Raw genomic sequence first — 18,963 nt, forward strand, 5'->3', positions numbered from 1 at the left:
ACATCAGGTCTATGTGGGGGTAAGGCCTGGACAATGGCAGTTGAAAACACATCAGCATAAGCTTGGTAGACTTCAGGAACTTGCATGACATTGGATACCATTAGTGGTGTCTGTTGTTCCTTTGTTGGTTCCTTTGGGTGTGTTAATGGAGGTTCTAGGGATAGACAATGAGACATGCAAAACTTCTGAGCCTAGGAATAGGGAACCGGCAGACCAGTTGATATATGGGTTGTGTTTCTGTAGCCAGGGCATGTCCAATACCAAGGGGTAATGAGCTGACTTAATAATGTCAAACATGCTCAGCTCTCAATGGTGATTTATTGAAATCTGGATCTCCTTGGTCTGAAGGCTTATGGGTCCTGATGTGAGGGGTCTTCCGTCGATAGCCTCCACAGGCTGCATGGTGCTTCGTGTTTCGTAGGGAATCTGATGTTTATCAACCCACTCATGATCGATGAATATTCCCATAGCTCCACAGTCTACCAGGGCCAAAATTGAATAGTTGGTATTCTTGGATGGTGATAAAAAGGCCTGTAGTACCACCAAATTGTTTTGTCCAGGAGAGTTCAAGGATGGAATGGATGTGGAGCAAACGTCTCTCTCCCGAAGCTCTGCTCCATCTAGGATCGCGAGCTGGCGTTTCCCGAACACCGAGGTGGTGCTAAAGGACACTCCCTAACCAAATGCTTATCTGAGGTGCAGTACATGCACAAGCCCGTATTAATTCTCCTCATTCTCTCTTGTGGAGATATGGGTCCACGAAAGGCCCCAATCTGCATGGGCTCGGATTCTGAAACTGGGCTTGGGTTGATTTCCGGTCTAGGGGTACCCTCAAATGATACCTTGGAAGTAGTTCCCCTGGATTTCTTCTTTTCTTACTTCCTTTCCTGGATACGGAAGTCAATCTGCATGGCAAGATCCATTAATGCCTGGAATGAGCTTGGTCGTGCCACTCTGGCCAGCTCATCCTTAATTTCTTTGTTTAATCCTCTCCTGAACAGGGTAAAACTCGCCTCAGTGGACCAGTCAGCTTCCTTTGCCAGTTGTTTAAATCGGGTCACATACGTGAGCATATCCTGGGCCCCTTGCTGAAAGTCTGACAAGCGTTCTTGTGCGTTGTAGACCTGCTCAGGGCGGTCAAACATGTCTTTTAGGGCCCGTATAAACCCATCATAATCGTCAAGGAGGGCATCACTAGAGTTAACGAGGGGAGTGGCCCAAGTCAAGGCATTCCCGGAAAGGTGAGAGATTATAAAACCCACCTTGGCCCTGGGGTTCGCAAAATAGTAAGGCTTGAAGGTGAAGTGAACCAAGCACGAATCCAGGAATGCACGAAGGGTCTTTGCTGAGCCGTCGTATTTATCCACGACTCCGCCCAGTATAACATTCTCTTTTGTAGCAGAATCCCGGGATAGGACCAATTGTTTGAGAGCGGCGTTCTCCGCTTTCAGATTCTGTACCTCGGTTGATAGTTCCTGCATACGACGCATCAAGTCCTGCACGGCAGCCTCCATGTCGATCGCTTTCGATTGGGTGGTGTCTCAAACTGTCAAGGAGTCCCCCCCCCGCCTTCTTACCTGAATCTGTTCATTACCGGTGTCCTTGGATGCTGCCTTCTTTCGGATGGATCGGGTTTTGAAGAAGGCGGCCCGTGTCTCTGCCGAATCCAGTATGTGTTCAGTTTTCCAGGAGGCCGAATCCAGGAGGCAAGGTAAGTTTGCTAGAACTAGAATCCAGGAGGAAGAAGGGGGGTGTTCGAGGAAGGGAAAGCGGAGTGGAAAGGAGAAGAACCGCGAGCTACGGAGCACACGTCTGGTCGCTACTTCGCAATAGCATTGAGACGCGCGGAGCCGTGGAAGGCGTGCTCTAGAAATAGAGAAAGGTTACGTCCAACGCATGGAGCGAGAAGGGAATGCGTTGGAGGGCCATATTGGAGGTATTAATGTGTATAAGCCTGTTGTGACAGGGACCATGAGGCCCAAAAGGGGCGCACCCTGCGATTCATGACAACCGGAGGTAATCCAGCTATTTAAAACAGGGATTTCATGGCAGCATTGGCTGAATAATGCATACTTTTCATATTTCCAGTGCACAGAAACTATCTGTGCTTCAAAATAGCAGGTGAACATTATAAATTCAAGGTACTCCCCTTCAGCATAGCCTTGGGTTGGTCACCCTAAGTTACCTAGGGGCAACCAGACGTTGACTCCCTGCTCACTGTGCTCAGAGAGGCACAGCTTCACCTCTCTGATGAGGCCCAACAAGGCTGAAACACGTGTATGGGGTTGCTGTAGGTACTCTTGTTCAGAGAGAAATTGCCATAGCATTTCGGTGCTGGACTGCTCATGTGGGTGGGACAAAGACTGATATGCAAATGGATATTTCCCATCTGTGAAAGGTACAGTGAGCAAAAAGTGTGTGCTGCAAACTCTCATCTCAGAACAGGTTATCATGCCTTGTTCTTTCTGGAGAGGAGCGCCTGCTACCTTTTTTGAAATATTGGCTCCATGGGTGTTCACAAAACTACTGTCCTTAGTGGCAGCGCACCTATGCAGAGAATCAATCCCAGTGTACCCTTATCTGGTGACTGGCTAATAATTGGGGAAACACCACAAATATGTAAATTCAACACCCAAAGAACAATGTATCTGTCGTTCCAATTGGGATTCTCCATCAACAAGAGAAAATCAAGTCTCGTCCCCAGTCAAGTGAAACAGATTTAGGGAGCAGTCTTAAAAACTCAAGAATAGTTGGTCTTTCCCCTCAAAAGAGAGTACAAAACATGTTTCAAGTACCTCAATATTTAGCCAGTCGCCATATAACTGTGCGCAAGGCAATGCGCCTACTTAGGATAATGGCCTTGTGCATCTATCTGGTTCCTCACGCTCGGCCGCGCATGCACCCAATGCAAGAGTGGTTAGCAAAACAATGGTTTTAGGCAAGAGGTTAATGGGACAATCTAGTGGTTGTTTCGCTAACCTTAGTACAAGCTCTACGATGGTGGTCCAAAGACAATTTGCTAAAAGGACAACCTTTTCGAAATCCACCAGTACAAACCATTCTGACAACGGACGCCTCACTCTGTGGGGAGCCTATTACGTTCATCACACAACACACGCCATATTGACACAAACAGCCCAAAACCATGTAAACCTTCTAGAACTACTAGCAGTCCTCAAAGCACTGCAAGCTTTTCAGCAACATATAGAAGGTCAAACAGTTCAGGTCCTCACAGACGGCACCACTGCCTTGTGTTATCTAAACAAGCAGGGAGGAATACACTCTATAAGTCTGTCCAGGTTGTCCCAAAAGATGTGGAAGTGGGCACTCAAGCAACACATGTTCCTAGGGGAACTCATTGCTCTAGAAGACACTCTGAGCAGAAGTCCTCTACTGCCCAAGGAACACGAGTGTCAAATTCACAAAGATATTTTGAACAAAATCTTCACCCAATGGGGGCATCCACCTCTAGATTTGTTCACAACAAACCTAAACGCACAATGCCCAGACTTTGCATCCATGTTTCCACAACCAGTGTCCAGGGGGTAACGCCCTGTGAATGAGTGGGTCAGGGAAATGTGCCTATGCTTTTTCCACCAACATCACTCCTCAACAAGATAGTGCACAAGATGCTCCAGAAACAAATCACTCTAATCCTAATAGCTCTGTTGTGGGCACAACAATCATGGTTTCCACACGTGCTGAAACTAGCAATGTGCAACCCAATCAAACTTCCGTGCCCCTTCAACATGCTGTCCCAGCACGAGGGGACAACACTCCAACCATACCCTCAAACTATGAACTTGGCAGCTTGGTTCCTGAAGTCATAGAGTTTGGGCACTTAAATCTTCCACAAAGGTGTATGGATATCCTTAAAGAAGCATGGAAACCCAACACTTGACACTGCTACTTTAACAAGTGGGAAAGATTTGTCATTTGGTCCAGATTACAAAACATAAATCCAATGTAATGTTCAAGATCTAACATTCTTCACTAGATGCTTTACCTACTAGCCTCAGGTTTAGTATTCAATTCTATCAAAGTACACCTAGTGGCTCTGTCTAGTTACACTACATCCCAAAGCAAGGTGTCATGGTGGAAGGTACCACTTATCAAAGTATTCATGGAAGGAGTATAGAGCCTATACCATCCCATTTCAAATCCTCCACCAGGTTGGGACCTTAATGTTGTCTTCGCAAAGCTTATGGGTCCCCCCTTTGAGCCTATGCACAAACCAGCCTAAAACATTTAACTTACAAGACTGCCTTTCTAGTAGCTACCACCTTTATAAAAGGTGTCAGTGAACTGCAGGCAATCTCAGTATAAGACCCTTTCGTTATCATCCACAAAGACATGGGGCCTCATTATGAGTCCGGCGGTAATCCTGACGGTGCTACCAGTGGATAGCCGCCGGACTCGTAAAATGTTACCGGCGCCTGACTTGCCAGTGCTACAGGGAGATTATCACACTGGCGCCCCAGGAAGTCAGGCCACGATAATATGCAAGTCCCCAGGGTCAGACCTGTCGGGAACAGCGGCCACGGCAGGTAGATTCAGTTAGCCAATCCAGAAACAAATGTGCTGGTGAGCTTACCGGCACCCTTGTTTCCGGACCGGCAAACTTAGAATGATGCCCCATGGTGGTTCTTAGATATTAATTTAGGTGAAAACCTAGCGTGTGTTCTAAGTTCCATATTAACCTGTCCAATGAACTACTTTTCAAAAACCTTCACATTCTGCTGAAAGAAGCCTCCATAACCTAGATATAAGGAGGGTGGTCTTGTACTACATAAACAAAACTAAACCTCTAAGGAAAACAAATCAACTTTGTTTCCATAGCACCAGGTAGGGAAGGAGATCATATACACTATCTCCAGATTGATTGTGAAGTGCATACAGCTTTTCTATTCACTATAAAAAAAAAGACTCTGCCTTTTACACCAAGAGCTCGCTATACAAGACGTACAAAAGCTACTTTAGCATTTATTGCAAATGTCCCCTTAGACGCAATTTGCAAGGCAGCTACTCGGAGCTCCATACAAACATTTACTCAGCATTACTGCATTGACGCACACTGCCCGCTAATCTATGCATAGCATGTGATCTAAGCAGGTCCACAAGCCTCAGAAGGCATACATTACTCACCTTAATCATATTTCTAGTGCTTGTATCTTCTTAGATTTACATGCGCCCACCCTTCCTCCCCTCTTGGAGTCGAAGATGCATAGATGTTTCTCTATCTACCTTTCTGCTCACCTATTTCTGTATTCACGCTGCACTTCATGCAATCTCATGTCGATAACAAAACAATATGAGGGACCTCGATGCGTGGAGGACCATGGGTACAGTAGACGTCACACTAGGGATAGCATTACTAACATATCCCTTTTCGAGTTTCAAAAACAAATCATGTAATACTCTGCGACTGCCATTAGATGTCAGTCTATGCATAGCATGGGAATCTAAGCAGATACAAGCATCAGCAATACGATTACGGTGAGTAATGCATGCCATACATCATATGTACTTGTATACTTGTTTTTTTTTGTTTTTAAACACTTTATTAAGTTTGCAATGAACAACAACTACTACCAATAAAGTAAACAATGTCTCACAGTAAAGCGTCACAACTTAATTTACAGAACAATATAAGCATCATACATCTTCAATCTGTCATAACAGCGTTATCCTGCGAAACATAACAGCAAACTGACAAATACACACAGAACAACACAAGAGACAACACAAGTGGGGCGAAGAGAAAAAAAAATAAAAAAATAAAAAATAAAAAAAACACCATCACCTCTGCCTTATCCCCCTTTCCTCCTCAGATGACATATCCACCAGATCAGCTCCACTGTCACATTAATCATAAAGAGCCAAAAATGGGCCCCATAACTTTATGTATTCCTCACCTTTATCTTTATTTTCCAATGAAACCTTATCATACTGTGATAGAATATGCAACTCCGTTAACCACTCCTCGACATTAGGCTTTTTCCTCTTTTTCCAAATTCTGAGAATTAATTTAATTGCTACCATCACTGCCCTATCAATCCAATAAGTACATTTTCTAGAACGCACACATCTATTTTTATGTGACAATAGAACTATATAAGCTGCAGACCTTTGTAAGTTTATTCCATAAATCAGATCAATCCTATCAATGACATCCCGCGAATACAATTGCACTCTCGGACATTCCCACAGTAAATGTAACAGGGTGCCTCTACCAATGTCACAGCACCAGCATAAATCACAAGATTGAAGACCCAATTTAAACATCTTAACCAGTGTCCAATATAGCCTTCCAATGATCTTCTGTCGAATCAAACGCAAACCCATGTCTGCTCCCAAATGTAAATTCTCCCTCAGTATGTCACTCCAGTCCTCATCAGTAATAACCCTCCCAATATCATGTGACCAACATTCCTTCAGTCCAGTCCATGCTGATTGAATATTTTCACCAATAGGCATAAATTGTATATAAGTCCGTACACCATATTCCTGACCTTCCAATAATTTGCTAAGTTCTGGTTTTCCCCCAACAGAACCCCCAGCCAATACCTATCCTTAAATTAATCATGGAAGCTAGAGCCAAGTATCTATTCAATTCTCTCTGATTCAAACCATATCTTGTAACTTGCTCATAGCTTTGAATCGTATTAAACAACATAACAATGTAATTCCATATAAGTTTAAAATAATATGTGAGTTTTTTGTGTTTGTCTTGTCCAGGTTGATTTATTTTGGTGGTTACGGATGTAGGAAGCACAACGAATTGAGTGATTGTTTTGATGTTCAAGATGCATCTTGGGTAAGATCAAAACATTTTGTTACTCTTTCATGATTTATTGATACACAGCAAATCCTGTTTATTATGCTGTCTCAGGTATATGCCTCAGTAAAGTTAGTAATGCCCAGGAGCAGCCAACTGGAATAAGCATTTGTGAAAGCTATATCATGAAATATATAAAATATATTTGTTGAAATTGCTGTTCCCTGCAATAAAGTTGTTACCAAATTTGACAGATAACAAGGAATGTGTGAGGGCGTTGGAGGAGACTGACACACAGGAGGTATGCTTTTGGGCAAAGATGTTTTTTTTATACCCAAAGAAAGGAAGAAACCTATCCAACCCTAATAAGACGGGTTTCCCTGTCTCAAATGGAAATGTCAGAATGTCCATAACTAAAATATCCACCGTCCTGCGTAAAAATCCTACATCTAACCCTCACACTTATAACAAAACTAAAATGGATTTGTCTTTTGAGGCTCCAGAAGAATGACTCCCTTTTTCTGGACGGTATGTTTTGGAAAGTAGGGGGAATGTCTCCCATCTCCAGGTCTTGCTCAGGCTTTCCCTGACAGTATACTGTAGTTGGGGGAATCTCTCCGTTCCGTTGAATGCGGGTCTCAGACCCCTTTATATTGACTTCTCAAGTGTGGGTCGCAAAACGTTTTGTACAGGCTTCTCAAATGTGGGACCCAGACCCCTTCAAACAGGCTTCTTAAATACAGACCCCGGACCTCTTTATATTGGTTTCTTAAGTGTCTGCCCCAGACCCCTTTTCAATGTTTTCTCAAGTGCCCAGAGGTCCCCGGGCAGCCCCTGTACTTTCTTTCGGGGCTCCCGGTCCTTTGCCGCCTCCTCCCCATATCTCTGTACATATTTTGGTAGCTCTCCTCAGCTGTTTCCTATTTTTGCGCTGGTTTACCTGGGTCTGACACTCTCCTGTGGAGCCACAAGGCACGTACCTGCTTGCCTGCATTGTTCATCACTCTCCTGCCCCTGGGCTTTCTGTCTTGCTAGTTCTGGGCACGTCACACTTTAGCAAAGCAGGAAGGGACTCTGGAACTCTCCCCGTTTCGCCCCGGTCAGCGGCTGCAGACTCCTCTCTTCCCGGTACGAGCAAGGACCTCGTCTTGCGGTGTCTCCGAGGAGGGACTGCCAACAATGCTAGTCCCTCTTTAAGCTACTTGTGACTGGATAACTACATTTTTCACTCTGGTTTTCTGAGAGATTGGTAAGGGCTCTGTGTATATTCTTTGTTACAGTATTTTGAGGGGATGACTCACTGGTGTTGGTCCTGATCTTCTTGTCCCAGTGCTGTGAGGGGACAGCTCACCGGAGTCAGCTGTATTCTTCCTCGTTTCAGTAGTAATGTCACTGCTATTACAGAATTACATAGAGGAAGCTATAGGATCAGAGGAAGGCAAAGAAGATGAGGAAGAAAAGGTGGGTGAATGTTTGTTGTACCGTGTTGCAGGCCCATCTTAAGCACTTTTGGGGCACTGGGCATGGACATCTTTTGGGCCCCCCTCCAAACCAAAGGAATTAAGTGATCAGGAATATCTGTCCCATCCCCCCACACCCCTGCCGCAATCACAACCCATAAGTTGATATGCTGCCTCACAGCATTAAAAATAAGGATGCTTACTCCCTTGGAGTCCCATTACCCTCTTCATTCTTGCTCTAATCAGACTGATAAACAAGTACCATTTGAAGGCCAACATTATCAGTCTACGAAGAGGTTACCTCTGTTCCAGCATAGATCCAAGAGACTTTTTATCAATAGAATCCAGGAAGGTATGCAGCCTGTAGTATGAGTGCAGGACTATATGTAAAAGATGCATGCAACCCAGAATAGACGGAGAGCTCACATTTGCTCCCCCACAGAACGCAAATGTGCTCAAGCATGGATAGAGCAGCCCAATTGGTAGGAAGGAGAAAGTTACACATACCATAGCATGGATAGTGGATTCAGATTAGAAGCTACCAGGAAGGTGTCCATATCCAGACAGAATGAGATTATAAGCGGGACATGGTTTTCAAATAGTGTTGCCATTAGAGATCAAAAGAATAAAGTGCCTGTGGTGTTCAATATATCAATGCTCACTATTATAGTGGAAGCAACACTATAGCCAGTGAAACCATGAGTGAGGCTGTTTTGAAGATCATACCCTGAGAAGGAAATCTCTCTGAAGGGCTGACAATTTGGAAAGGTTTAGGGACTGGTAATTTCAAGAGGCTAGGCAATACAAAATTAAATTACAGCATTACACACACTGGTTAAGGGGTGAATCTGGGATTTGTGCCAACTCTCTAATGTCTGCATTTGAACACTTTCATTACCAGTTCTTACCATGAACTAAAATAATCTCATTTTACAACTTTACAAGTACACCAATCACATTACAAAACATGACCATTTTTAAAAACTAAATATTATAGAAGGGTATAACACAGAATGATTGTAGCTTCATTCTCTCCATCATCAAGAGACGTAATCTGGGTGTCATGATCTCTGCTTCCAAAAGGTCAGGGTTTTCCCAACTCCCTTGGAAGCAGATCCATAACCCAGGTTCCGAGTGCCAACCAGTCCCAATTGGGACCTTTTGGACCCAGTCCTGGCGCCAGTGGCACCAGGCTCATAAATATGCCCAGTCCCAGCGCTTACTTACGTGCTTCCAGGCGCTTCTATTCATCACACGGGCTCCATCTTCAACTCACTTCAGACCGTCATCCGCCATCGCCGGAACCCTGCAAAACAAGAAACATCATTACTAAAGACTTTAAAGACATTAGAATTACTCGAAACTTACCGTTCGTGCAGTAAACGACGGACAGCAGTCCTCTGAAGTCAAGAGGCCTGCTCCCCTTATCCAGTGAAGAAACTGGTTACAGCACCCTGCCCCGAGGCAGATGGAGAGCACGGCGTTCACTTACCTAAGGTGAGAGCGTTAACCTTTGGGGTTCTACAGGAGAAGAGAAAGGGAAGAAGAGAGAGACATTCAATAACCCAGTTCCTTAATCCCATATTTTCTATCTGCAGACATCTTACCCTTCAAGTCAGACATACAGTGCACAGAGGTCCAGCCCAAAGAGCCAGCCGTGTGTTACACATCACCTTTGCAGATACGGTATACGCCCAGTCAAGACCGGCGCCTCTACGGGAATCAGGTGAGCGTTACACTGGGTTGGTCTGTTGTATTTTAAAGTTTTACATACTTCCAAAACACTGGCTTGCCAAATTGTCATTTATAAACGTGCAGAAAAACCTTTGACTTTTACAAACATGCAAAGCCTTTTTTTTGTGTCAAACGAGCAGACTTTAAAATATGCTTGCCTGAGTCCTTCACCATCTGGTCCGCTCCCTTCTGTCTACCACTCTTCCACTCAAATGGTGTACATAAGAAGATAGATCAAGTAATGGGCTAAATGATGCCACCAGCATGCGAGGAGGCAAACCTCACAGAAGACATTACAATAATGTACGAGATATAAGATGATTGATCAGGATCACTGTATTGTCTCGTGGCAAAGCCAGGATACAAGCACACATGCTTTGGTTCCAAATTCTGATACTTATTCATCTCTTGGACTAACAGTTTATGCTCAACGTTGGAGGTGATTGCCCAGGTTTTACAACACCCCTTCTGAATAAACCAATTTCTAGACCTTCACCATAAGGATGACATGTTTGTTTTTATAGCAACCCCTATCTGGTGCAGGTGCAGATATATTGCTGATAATAGTACCTGTTGTGCTGCAAGACCAAGTACATATGCAGGCAGGTTTATAAACTTCAGACATAAGAAAGGCTCAGCCAGCCTTACAGGAATGTGCTATTCTAATCTTGTATAGGAACACATATCACTGCAATGAGGGCTTTACATACTGATTTAACTTCTTAACCATGGTGGCACTCAATTTCCCAGTATGCATTTCAGATTTGGCTATTGCACATTATCAACATAATTGTCATGAACCATCGGACACGTTCTTTCTGGACTTCCTGGTCCCTGACCCATAGGGGCTTGAACTCAGCAGTACTCCCAACATGGCCGCCGAACGCAAAATACTGTTTACCAGTTTCCGTGCCGTACACATTACGTACTATAAAGCGGACACACGCCGCGGCCCTGCGCATCTCAACGCTACCGATTGCCGTGGCTAGATGTGTGCTGCTGTAGTTCGCTTGTGTTTTTCCTTTGATTCCTGGTTCCCGGTTCCCCTAAATTCCCCCTCCTTCATTCCCCCTCCTTTTGTCCTCTTTGCTTCCCGGATCTCCGTGCACTGGTCTTCAGTGTGCACTCTTCGCTGTTTCCTGGATTTCTTCGGACTTCCCGGACATCTGAACGTTCCCAGGACTCAGAACGCTGAAAGCACGCTGGAACCCGAGGACCTGCACACTGGGTTATACAAGACCCGAACTCTACGAAAGAAGACTCCATCGAAGAACTCCAACAAACAACAAAGACAGGTGAGAAGGGGGGAAACCTGGGACAGATTGAGACGCCTACAAACTGATACAGATACGGACATGGAGGCTGCAGTTCAAGACCTCATGCGCGGCATGCAAGAGTTAACCACAGAAGTTCAGAATCTCAAATCTGAGAATGCCGCATTAAAACAACTAGTCCTGTCACGTGATTCCGCGACCAAGGAAAGTGTATTGCTGGGCGGAGTAGTGGATAAATATGATGGCTCCCCAAAGAACCTTCGTGGCTTCCTTGATTCATGTTTAGTGCACTTTACCTTTAAGCCCTACTACTTTTCCACCCCAGGGCAAAGGTGGACTTTATGATTACGCATCTCTCCGAGAATGCGTTAACCTGGGCTACGCCCTTAGTTAATTCTGGAGATGCCCTCCTGGATGATTATGATGGGTTTGTACGGGCTCTAAAGGCCATGTTTGACCGCCCAGAACAGGTTTACAGTGCCCAAGAAAGTCTATTGGATTTCCAACAAGGGCATGCTTACCTATGTAACACGCTTTAAGCAACTGGCCAAGGAAACAGATTGGTCCCCGGAGGCCTGTTTTACACTGTTCCGTAGAGGACTAAACAAAGAAATAAAGGACGAGCTAGCCAGGGTAGCTCGCCCAGGTTCCTTCCTGGCCCTTATGGACCTCTCTTTACAAATAGACTTTCGAATCCAGGAAAGGAAGGCAGAAAGGAAGAAAAGAAACATGCCTTACCAAAAGACCTCTATAGAATCTCCCTCTAAACCCGAACCCACTCTTGCCCCGACCACAGACCCTGAACTCATGCAACTGGGGGCCTTCCCCGGACCCATATCCCTGCAAGAAAGATTGCGACGGATCCACACCGGGCTGTGTATGTACTGTGCCTCAGATAAACATCTTGTGAGAGAATGTCCTTTGGCCCCTCCACGGCATTCGGGAAACGCCAGCTCCCGATTCTAGATGGAGAACAGCTTCGGGAGAGAGATGTTTGCTCCACATCTATTCCATCCTTGAACTGTCCTGGACAAAACAACCTTGTGATCTTGCAGGCCTTTCTATCGCCGTCCAAGAAAGAAACTTACCCCATTCTGGCATTAGTGGATTGTAGAGCCATGGGGATTTTTATAGATCAGGATTGGGTCAGAACCCACCACATTCCATATGAAATTCGAGACATCATGCAACCTGTAGAGGCCATTGTTAGGCAGAAACCTGTGCAGTTCTCTTAGGGACCACTGCAAAAGATTTAAGACTACAGGTGTTTGGCAGTACACCCACTTGGTAGCAGTCTGTACCACACAGATTCACTTGGTAGCTGTGGCTGAGCAGTCAAACTTCCCTCAAGAAGAGTTAGGCAGTATGTAGAGTATGCACAATAGGTACAGAGATACAGTAGCACAAGCAAACACTGACCAGAGCTTTGGTGTAAAAGTATATGATTATTTATTTAAAGACACACTTATAAATTACACTAGCACAAAGAGGTAAGTAAAGTCAGTACACAGTCACTATTATATATATACAACCCTAATTACTTATTAGACAAGTCTTAATGAGAAACACCACTTATTTTCAGACAGAGGTGAGCGCTTAACATAAGATGGCACTCTAATAAGTTATTAAAAACGGAGGGAAAAAGGCAGAGTTATGGAAGCACACAAATTTCAATATTTGTAAAACAACCACAGTAATGTAGGATAGGCAGAGTTCTACTTGAGAGCAAGGAAGTAAATTGCAAGGCCCACTCTTGGAGAGCGCAAGCAGAAGGGGTCCAGGTTCACACAGTGGGGTTATGCCCAAAGAGTCTTGTAGATAGTTTGCACACAAAGAATGAAATTAAAGTCAGGAAAAGTTAGCTAGGTTGTCCCAGGCCAGCCCAGGTTAGAAAGTCGATGCTTTACTGTCACCCCAAACGATCTGTCGCAAGGGAAGCCAGGTGGGACACAGTACCTTAAGTGGGAAGGAAGCTCCAGCGAGGGCAGTTGTTCCTGGCAGCGGGTGCAAGTCGATGTTTAGTCCAGAGGAAGAAGAGGTCTCGCCGTGGAGGAAAGATGAAGGTCTTTGCACTGCCAGGGAAGAAACCAGCCGCGGAGTACTTCGGTTAAAAGGTGCTACCCTTCTCTTCGCGGTAGTGGTAAACCGTGGTATTTCGGTTGCCGGGGTGCTTGGCACAGGCAAGGCGGCCACGAAATGCTCCAGGAAGGTGAAAAGAAGGCAAAACTGGTTATCTCCACCAGTCAAAGGAAGAAGACTCTCCAGACTGGAGATCTCCTCTGTTGTCGGGAAAAGTGGTGAGACGGCTCAGCAGGGCTCCACTGGTGGTGTCATCGTCGTAGGTTGGCTCAGCTTCTCCCTCCTCGGATTCTTAGGTCCTGTGGCGACTTCTGAAGTTCCAGTCCCCAAAGCCCTGCTTTTATGCAGCAAACCCCCATTCATTCAGCCTAGCTGTCAATCAAACATGCTAAATGGTGAGCCGGCCAGCTCACCACTTGGGCCAATCACACAAGAGTAAGACTTAAGTTGCCATGGCAACTCAGTCCAGGGTGCCTAAACCCCCTCCCACCCCCCCTGTGGTACCCAGACAGAGTGGCTCCACTTTTGGAGGCTTCTGTGGAGAAGCCCGCCAAAAAGTGGAACAAAGGGCTCGACTTGGGTTGGAGACACAGAAGAGAACACAAACGCCATTTTAGAATCTAGTTCTGGCAGAAAATACCAACCAGTGAATTAATATTAAATAAATAAACCGGCGGTATGTTCGAGGCTATAGGAATTAAATAATTAAAGTTGGTAGCCTCGAACAATGGGAAAATCCCATAGAGATATATTCACTGTCGAATATAAAAAGTAGTATCCACTGCCACCAGCCAAAACTCGATGAGGGCGGACGGAGACGTGCCCCCTCGAACAGACCCCGGGGCAATCGAATTGCCCCAACCAGGACGTCCACAATATGATGATTTGTACTGGTTTCTGTTCATAATTTGGGACTAGTAAAGCCAATGGTGACTTTACATGCCCTGGGAGAGAGTAGTCAGTCCCAGGGTATGGAGTCTGTTTGGGGGTCGCTACGACACCCCTGGGTTACGGCACAGAGGGTGCTGTGTAACCCACATCAAAATAACACATGAAACCCTATGGAGTAAAAGACCCCATAGCCCATAAAACACATGCAAAGACAAAGGAACACCTCAAATCATGTCTAAGAGTGGGAGTAAAAAAGTCTCCCTCTTAGCAGGAGAAAAAAATAAACCCCAAAAATCCAGCCAAGCTGCTGGGGGTCTCACTAGGTTTGGGAAATTAGCCTTTACAGAGAATTCTCCCTAACAGCCATCGATGGACGATGTCACGGCTCGCTCCCTTCGCTCCCGTTCCCGCCACTTGGGGGCATGTTTTGGGGTTTATTCCCTACTGGACATTTCCTCCGAACCTTATGCTACAGTGTCCTGATGAATTGGGAGCGCTAAAACCTTATTTCCCAAATTACTTCCCTTCCGGATCCATTCCAGGTTTTTGGCAGCCAGCATGCTACTGCTACTTTAATGAAATGACTATGCTTCCCAGAATGCCTGGCTCACTGCTTCACCTCCTCCCTTGCAGGACAAGGCTGGGTGGAGGATAGGCAACACCTGTGGCTGCAGGTGCAGCAGGCGCCACGCCTGAGGGGTGTGCTCGTTAAGCAGCCTTAAAAGCCTCAGTTTGCTTCAGTCCAGCGCTGGTCATTGTTGCTGTGTTCCTGTTGTGACTGGACCCTTGTTCCTTGTTCCTAGCTTTTGTGCCTAGTACCTAGTTCCTGTTCCTTGTTCCTAGCTTTTGTGCCTAGTGCCCAGTTCCTGTTTCTTGTTCCTCTGCCCTGGATTTCGGATTCTTGTGCTTGCATTGATTTCTGCTCACTGGATTTCCCTTTCTGTCTTCCTCTGTCTGCAGGTAGCCTGTCTCTGTGCTTTACCCTTTAATGCTGCCCAATTCGCCTGTGTTTTCTGTTTCTTTGTTGCTGTCCTTTGCTACTGAAAAACCTGATGCTTTAGTCTCTCCCTTTATAGATCCAGCTTCTTGCCTCAAGGTTTCCTTTTGTGATATCATTTTCCCTGCTCCTGATCCTTACTTTCTATTGGGATCCATTCCATATTTTCCATCTCACTTCTGCATTCATTTCCCATGGATTATTAGGTGTTGGTGTTATTGTAACTAGTCCCAGTGTAAATGCCCTTTTTGTTTCCTCACTATTTTATATCACTATTTCTACTCGCCCCTTGACTAGGGTCTTATGTATTTAGTTTCCTCCACCCATTGCTGTTATAGCCTTCAGGGTTCCTGTTTGATCAACTGGGTTCGTGAGTTTACTGACATTCAAGTTGTCTTTCCGGTCCTCGTGAGTACAGTTTCTAAGTTCCTTATTCTGTATCATCCAGAGTGTCAGCTCACAGATCCTGTCCTTGCTTGCCCTCTACGTGGATTTAGCGCTGTCAGTATCTGTAATAGCATAGTGGGTAAGGAGTTTGCCGACTTTCCTTTCAGTCATAAGGAGGTTCTAAGTGCTTACCCTACATTCCTTTTCATATATAGGTATTATTGTTTCTCCTGGGTTTTAGTATACACAAGTCTTGGGTTTTGTATGCACATATTTAGATTCAAAGTTGTACACTGTGAGATTCCGTGCACATTGCCTTCTTCCTTTCTTAACAGACGACCTCTCTCTTCAGGACCAATCACCCTGCAAACCAAAGAGATCCAGCTCTCGATAAACCATCATCAAGAGATGATCAAGTTTGACATTATAAAGTCTGCCCATTATCCAATGGTACTGGGTATGCCCTGGTTACAGAAGCACAATCCATACATCAACTGGGCAGCAGGATCCTTTTTCTTCGCTCCGAACATTGTATGTCTCACTGCCTATCCTTGGATTCCTCGTCAAGATCCTGTGAAGGTACGCTGACAGACCAGCAAAGCCCACTCACGGTCTCAAATATTATCCAGGTCCCCAGAGCCTATCAGGACTACACTGATGTGTTTTCAACTGCCATAGTTCAAGCCGTACCCCCTCACAGACCTGAAGACTGCGCTATCGATACTGAACCCTCGGCAGTGATTCCATTCCATCAGAACCAGAGAAAAGGGCCCTCTGAGAATACTTGAATTCGAAGGGATTGTGTCCTCCGACGTATTCCTTATCTTAGATATCTCCTTCCAGCTCTGCTGGTCTCGGAAAATGTTTCTCTAGAGGGCGCTGCACGTCGACGTCCGCTGAGTCGATGTCCCTCGACAGCCGCCGTATCGACGTCGACGTCATCCTGCCTATAAAGGGCGTGCGCAGCGTCCGTTGCTCAGTTCTGTTTTTCCGCGCTTACTCAGTGCCTCGGAATACCGTTGCTCAGTTTTGTACACAATTTATCCTATTTACCTCGAGATATTCGATCCGTACTCGATGGCTTCCTCGTCGGAACCGACGACCCCTCGGTCCGGCTTCAAAAAATGCTGTGATTGTGGGAAAAATGTCACTGACTGACCCTCACAGAGTTTGTCTGTGGTGTTTGGGAGCTGAACCCCATTGTTCGGAGTGCGAGGACTGTATGTCCATGACAGCTAAGGCCCTGAAGGAGCGTAGGGGGAAGCTGGAGAAAGGTAAGACTTTAAAAGCTTCTTCTTCCTCGACGAAGTCGAGACATTCGTCTCCTCGTCACCATTCGCGCTCCAGGTCTCGGAGTGGGTCCCATCACTCCTCGAGATCGAAGCACTCGAAGAGGAGACGTCGAAGATCCCCTTCTCCGTCGTCCTCTTCCTCGGTTTCTCCAAAGAGAATCCCTTGCCCCACGAAATATAGTTCCCGGGCTGAATGGGAGGAATTCCGCAAAAATATGAGCGTCTTCGAGAAAGCGGCCTCGACCCCCTCGAAGACTGCCGAGAGCGATGCTCTGGTCGAAAGACTCGCAGTACCCGGCGAAGGAAGCTTCTCGAGCGCGTCACAAACCCTCGAGTAAAGCTATGACCTCGAAACCTTCTTCGAAGGTTCCGTTGACGCCATCAACGAAGGTTCCGTCAACGCCGAAGTCGGTGTCTTTGATGCCGTTGTCGAAGGGACCTTCGACACACGGGTCTGTCGACTCGACGCCATCTTCGACACCGGCGTCGACACCAAGGAAAGTCACGGTTACGACGCACCCAGTGGCTATCCCCAGGTCCTCGATGACGATGGGGTCGAGATTGTCGACTTCCTCGAGCAGAATCCCAATTCTATCGAGGTCCTCGAGGCCTCCGCCTTTGTTTTCGACACCACGCCCGAAGCCTTCGGCGTCGACGACATCGACGTTTTCGAGGCTGATTATGACAAGTTTGGCACCCTCTGCCTTGGAGATGGGTTTTACACCCTTTGTGAGTTCAGAACAATTGAGAACTATGTCCTCAATTCTGGAAGAGGGTGAGCTATCTGAACAGGAAGACACATTTGAGTTGCAGGGACCTGCAACCCCAGTTAGAGAGGAGTTCTCCTCAGAAGAACGCAGGTTAAAGGATCTTCATGATTCCTTACATGAGGCAAGTGGGTTAGACACTTCCCCTGAGGTGGAGTTTGCTAGGCCAGACCCGGGGGAGCATGCTGAAACCCCCTATAGAGCCTTAATGGCCAGGATCACAGAATTTATGGGGTGGTCAACACCTTCACAGGCTTTCCAACAAGATGACCTCACGGATATTCTTGACAAAGGTCCACAGGAGGATCCTGTAGTGCCCTTTCATAAAGTTCTTCAGAGGAAGATTATGACGAACTGGGAAACCCCAGATGTCGTCCCGGCAGTAAATAAAAAAACTGTCTACAAAATACAGGGTATCTTCTGCAGACCCGGAGTTTTTGTCAAAACACCCATCCCCAGAAAGTCTGGTGGTACAGGCAGCATCTTCTACTGACGTCAAGACTGCTTACCCTACCGTCCCACAGGACAGGGACGATAAGAAATATGATGCTATGGCAAAGAAAGTTTTTTCGGCATGTAGCATGGCATTAAAATCTGTTAATGCTACTTGCACCCTTGCTAGATTCAGCCATACACTTTGGGAGTGTGCTTCTACAGCGGCTGACTGCATCCCGGAGGGAGAAGAAAGGGAGGCGTTCCTAAATATCATACAGGACGGTAAAGACGCTATGTGCGAATCCCTCCAGATGGGCATTGATTCGGCTGACAGTATCAGCAGAGCAATGGCGACAAGTACAACAACCAGGAGATTCGCTTGGTTGAGAAAGTCTGGTTTTGCCCCAGATGTGCAAGCCAGGCTCTTGAACATGCCATTCGATGGCTCTTCTTTGTTTGGGAAAAAGGCGGATGACAGTTTGGAAAAACTGCAAACATCAAAAGCAGCAGCAAAATCCCTAGGAGCTGCAATCCGTCAGACTCCTTTTCGTCCCACAGGAACCTCTGCGAGGGGCAAGTCCTTTCGCTTCCACTCCGCATTCGGAAGAGGTAGAGGACGACCGGCTCAAAGGGGACAAAGAAGAACTACCCGAGGTGGACGGGGTAGATATTCTAAAGCCGCAGCAACAGCAGGTGCCTCTTTACCATCGGCATCTGCATCAGCCGCCCCAAAACCACTCTGAGGACTTCCCTCACAGGACACCTCTAGGAGGCAGGTTAACTCAACATCTAGTGGAATGGTAGGCTATCACGTCAGATGCTTGGGCATTGGAACAGTTGCCCAGGGTTACTGCCTGCCTCTCCTACGC

General features: G+C 46.2%; 1 protein-coding gene across 3 annotated transcripts in view; it reads left to right on the forward strand.

The window, feature by feature from the left end:
- Window positions 1–18,963, forward strand: part of KLHDC1 (kelch domain containing 1) — a 2,530,617-nt gene that overhangs the window by 957,954 nt on the left and 1,553,700 nt on the right. For all 3 annotated transcript variants that reach the window (XM_069637400.1, XM_069637401.1, XM_069637402.1), the window contains exon 5: window positions 6,739–6,817. In XM_069637400.1, the coding sequence (XP_069493501.1) occupies window positions 6,739–6,817 (79 nt within the window). The remainder of the gene's footprint in view (window positions 1–6,738; window positions 6,818–18,963) is intronic.

Source organism: Ambystoma mexicanum, chromosome 14 (genome assembly GCF_040938575.1).
Source record: "Ambystoma mexicanum isolate Mex_15411 chromosome 14, UKY_AmexF1_1, whole genome shotgun sequence".
NCBI classification, from domain to species: domain Eukaryota; kingdom Metazoa; phylum Chordata; class Amphibia; order Caudata; family Ambystomatidae; genus Ambystoma; species Ambystoma mexicanum.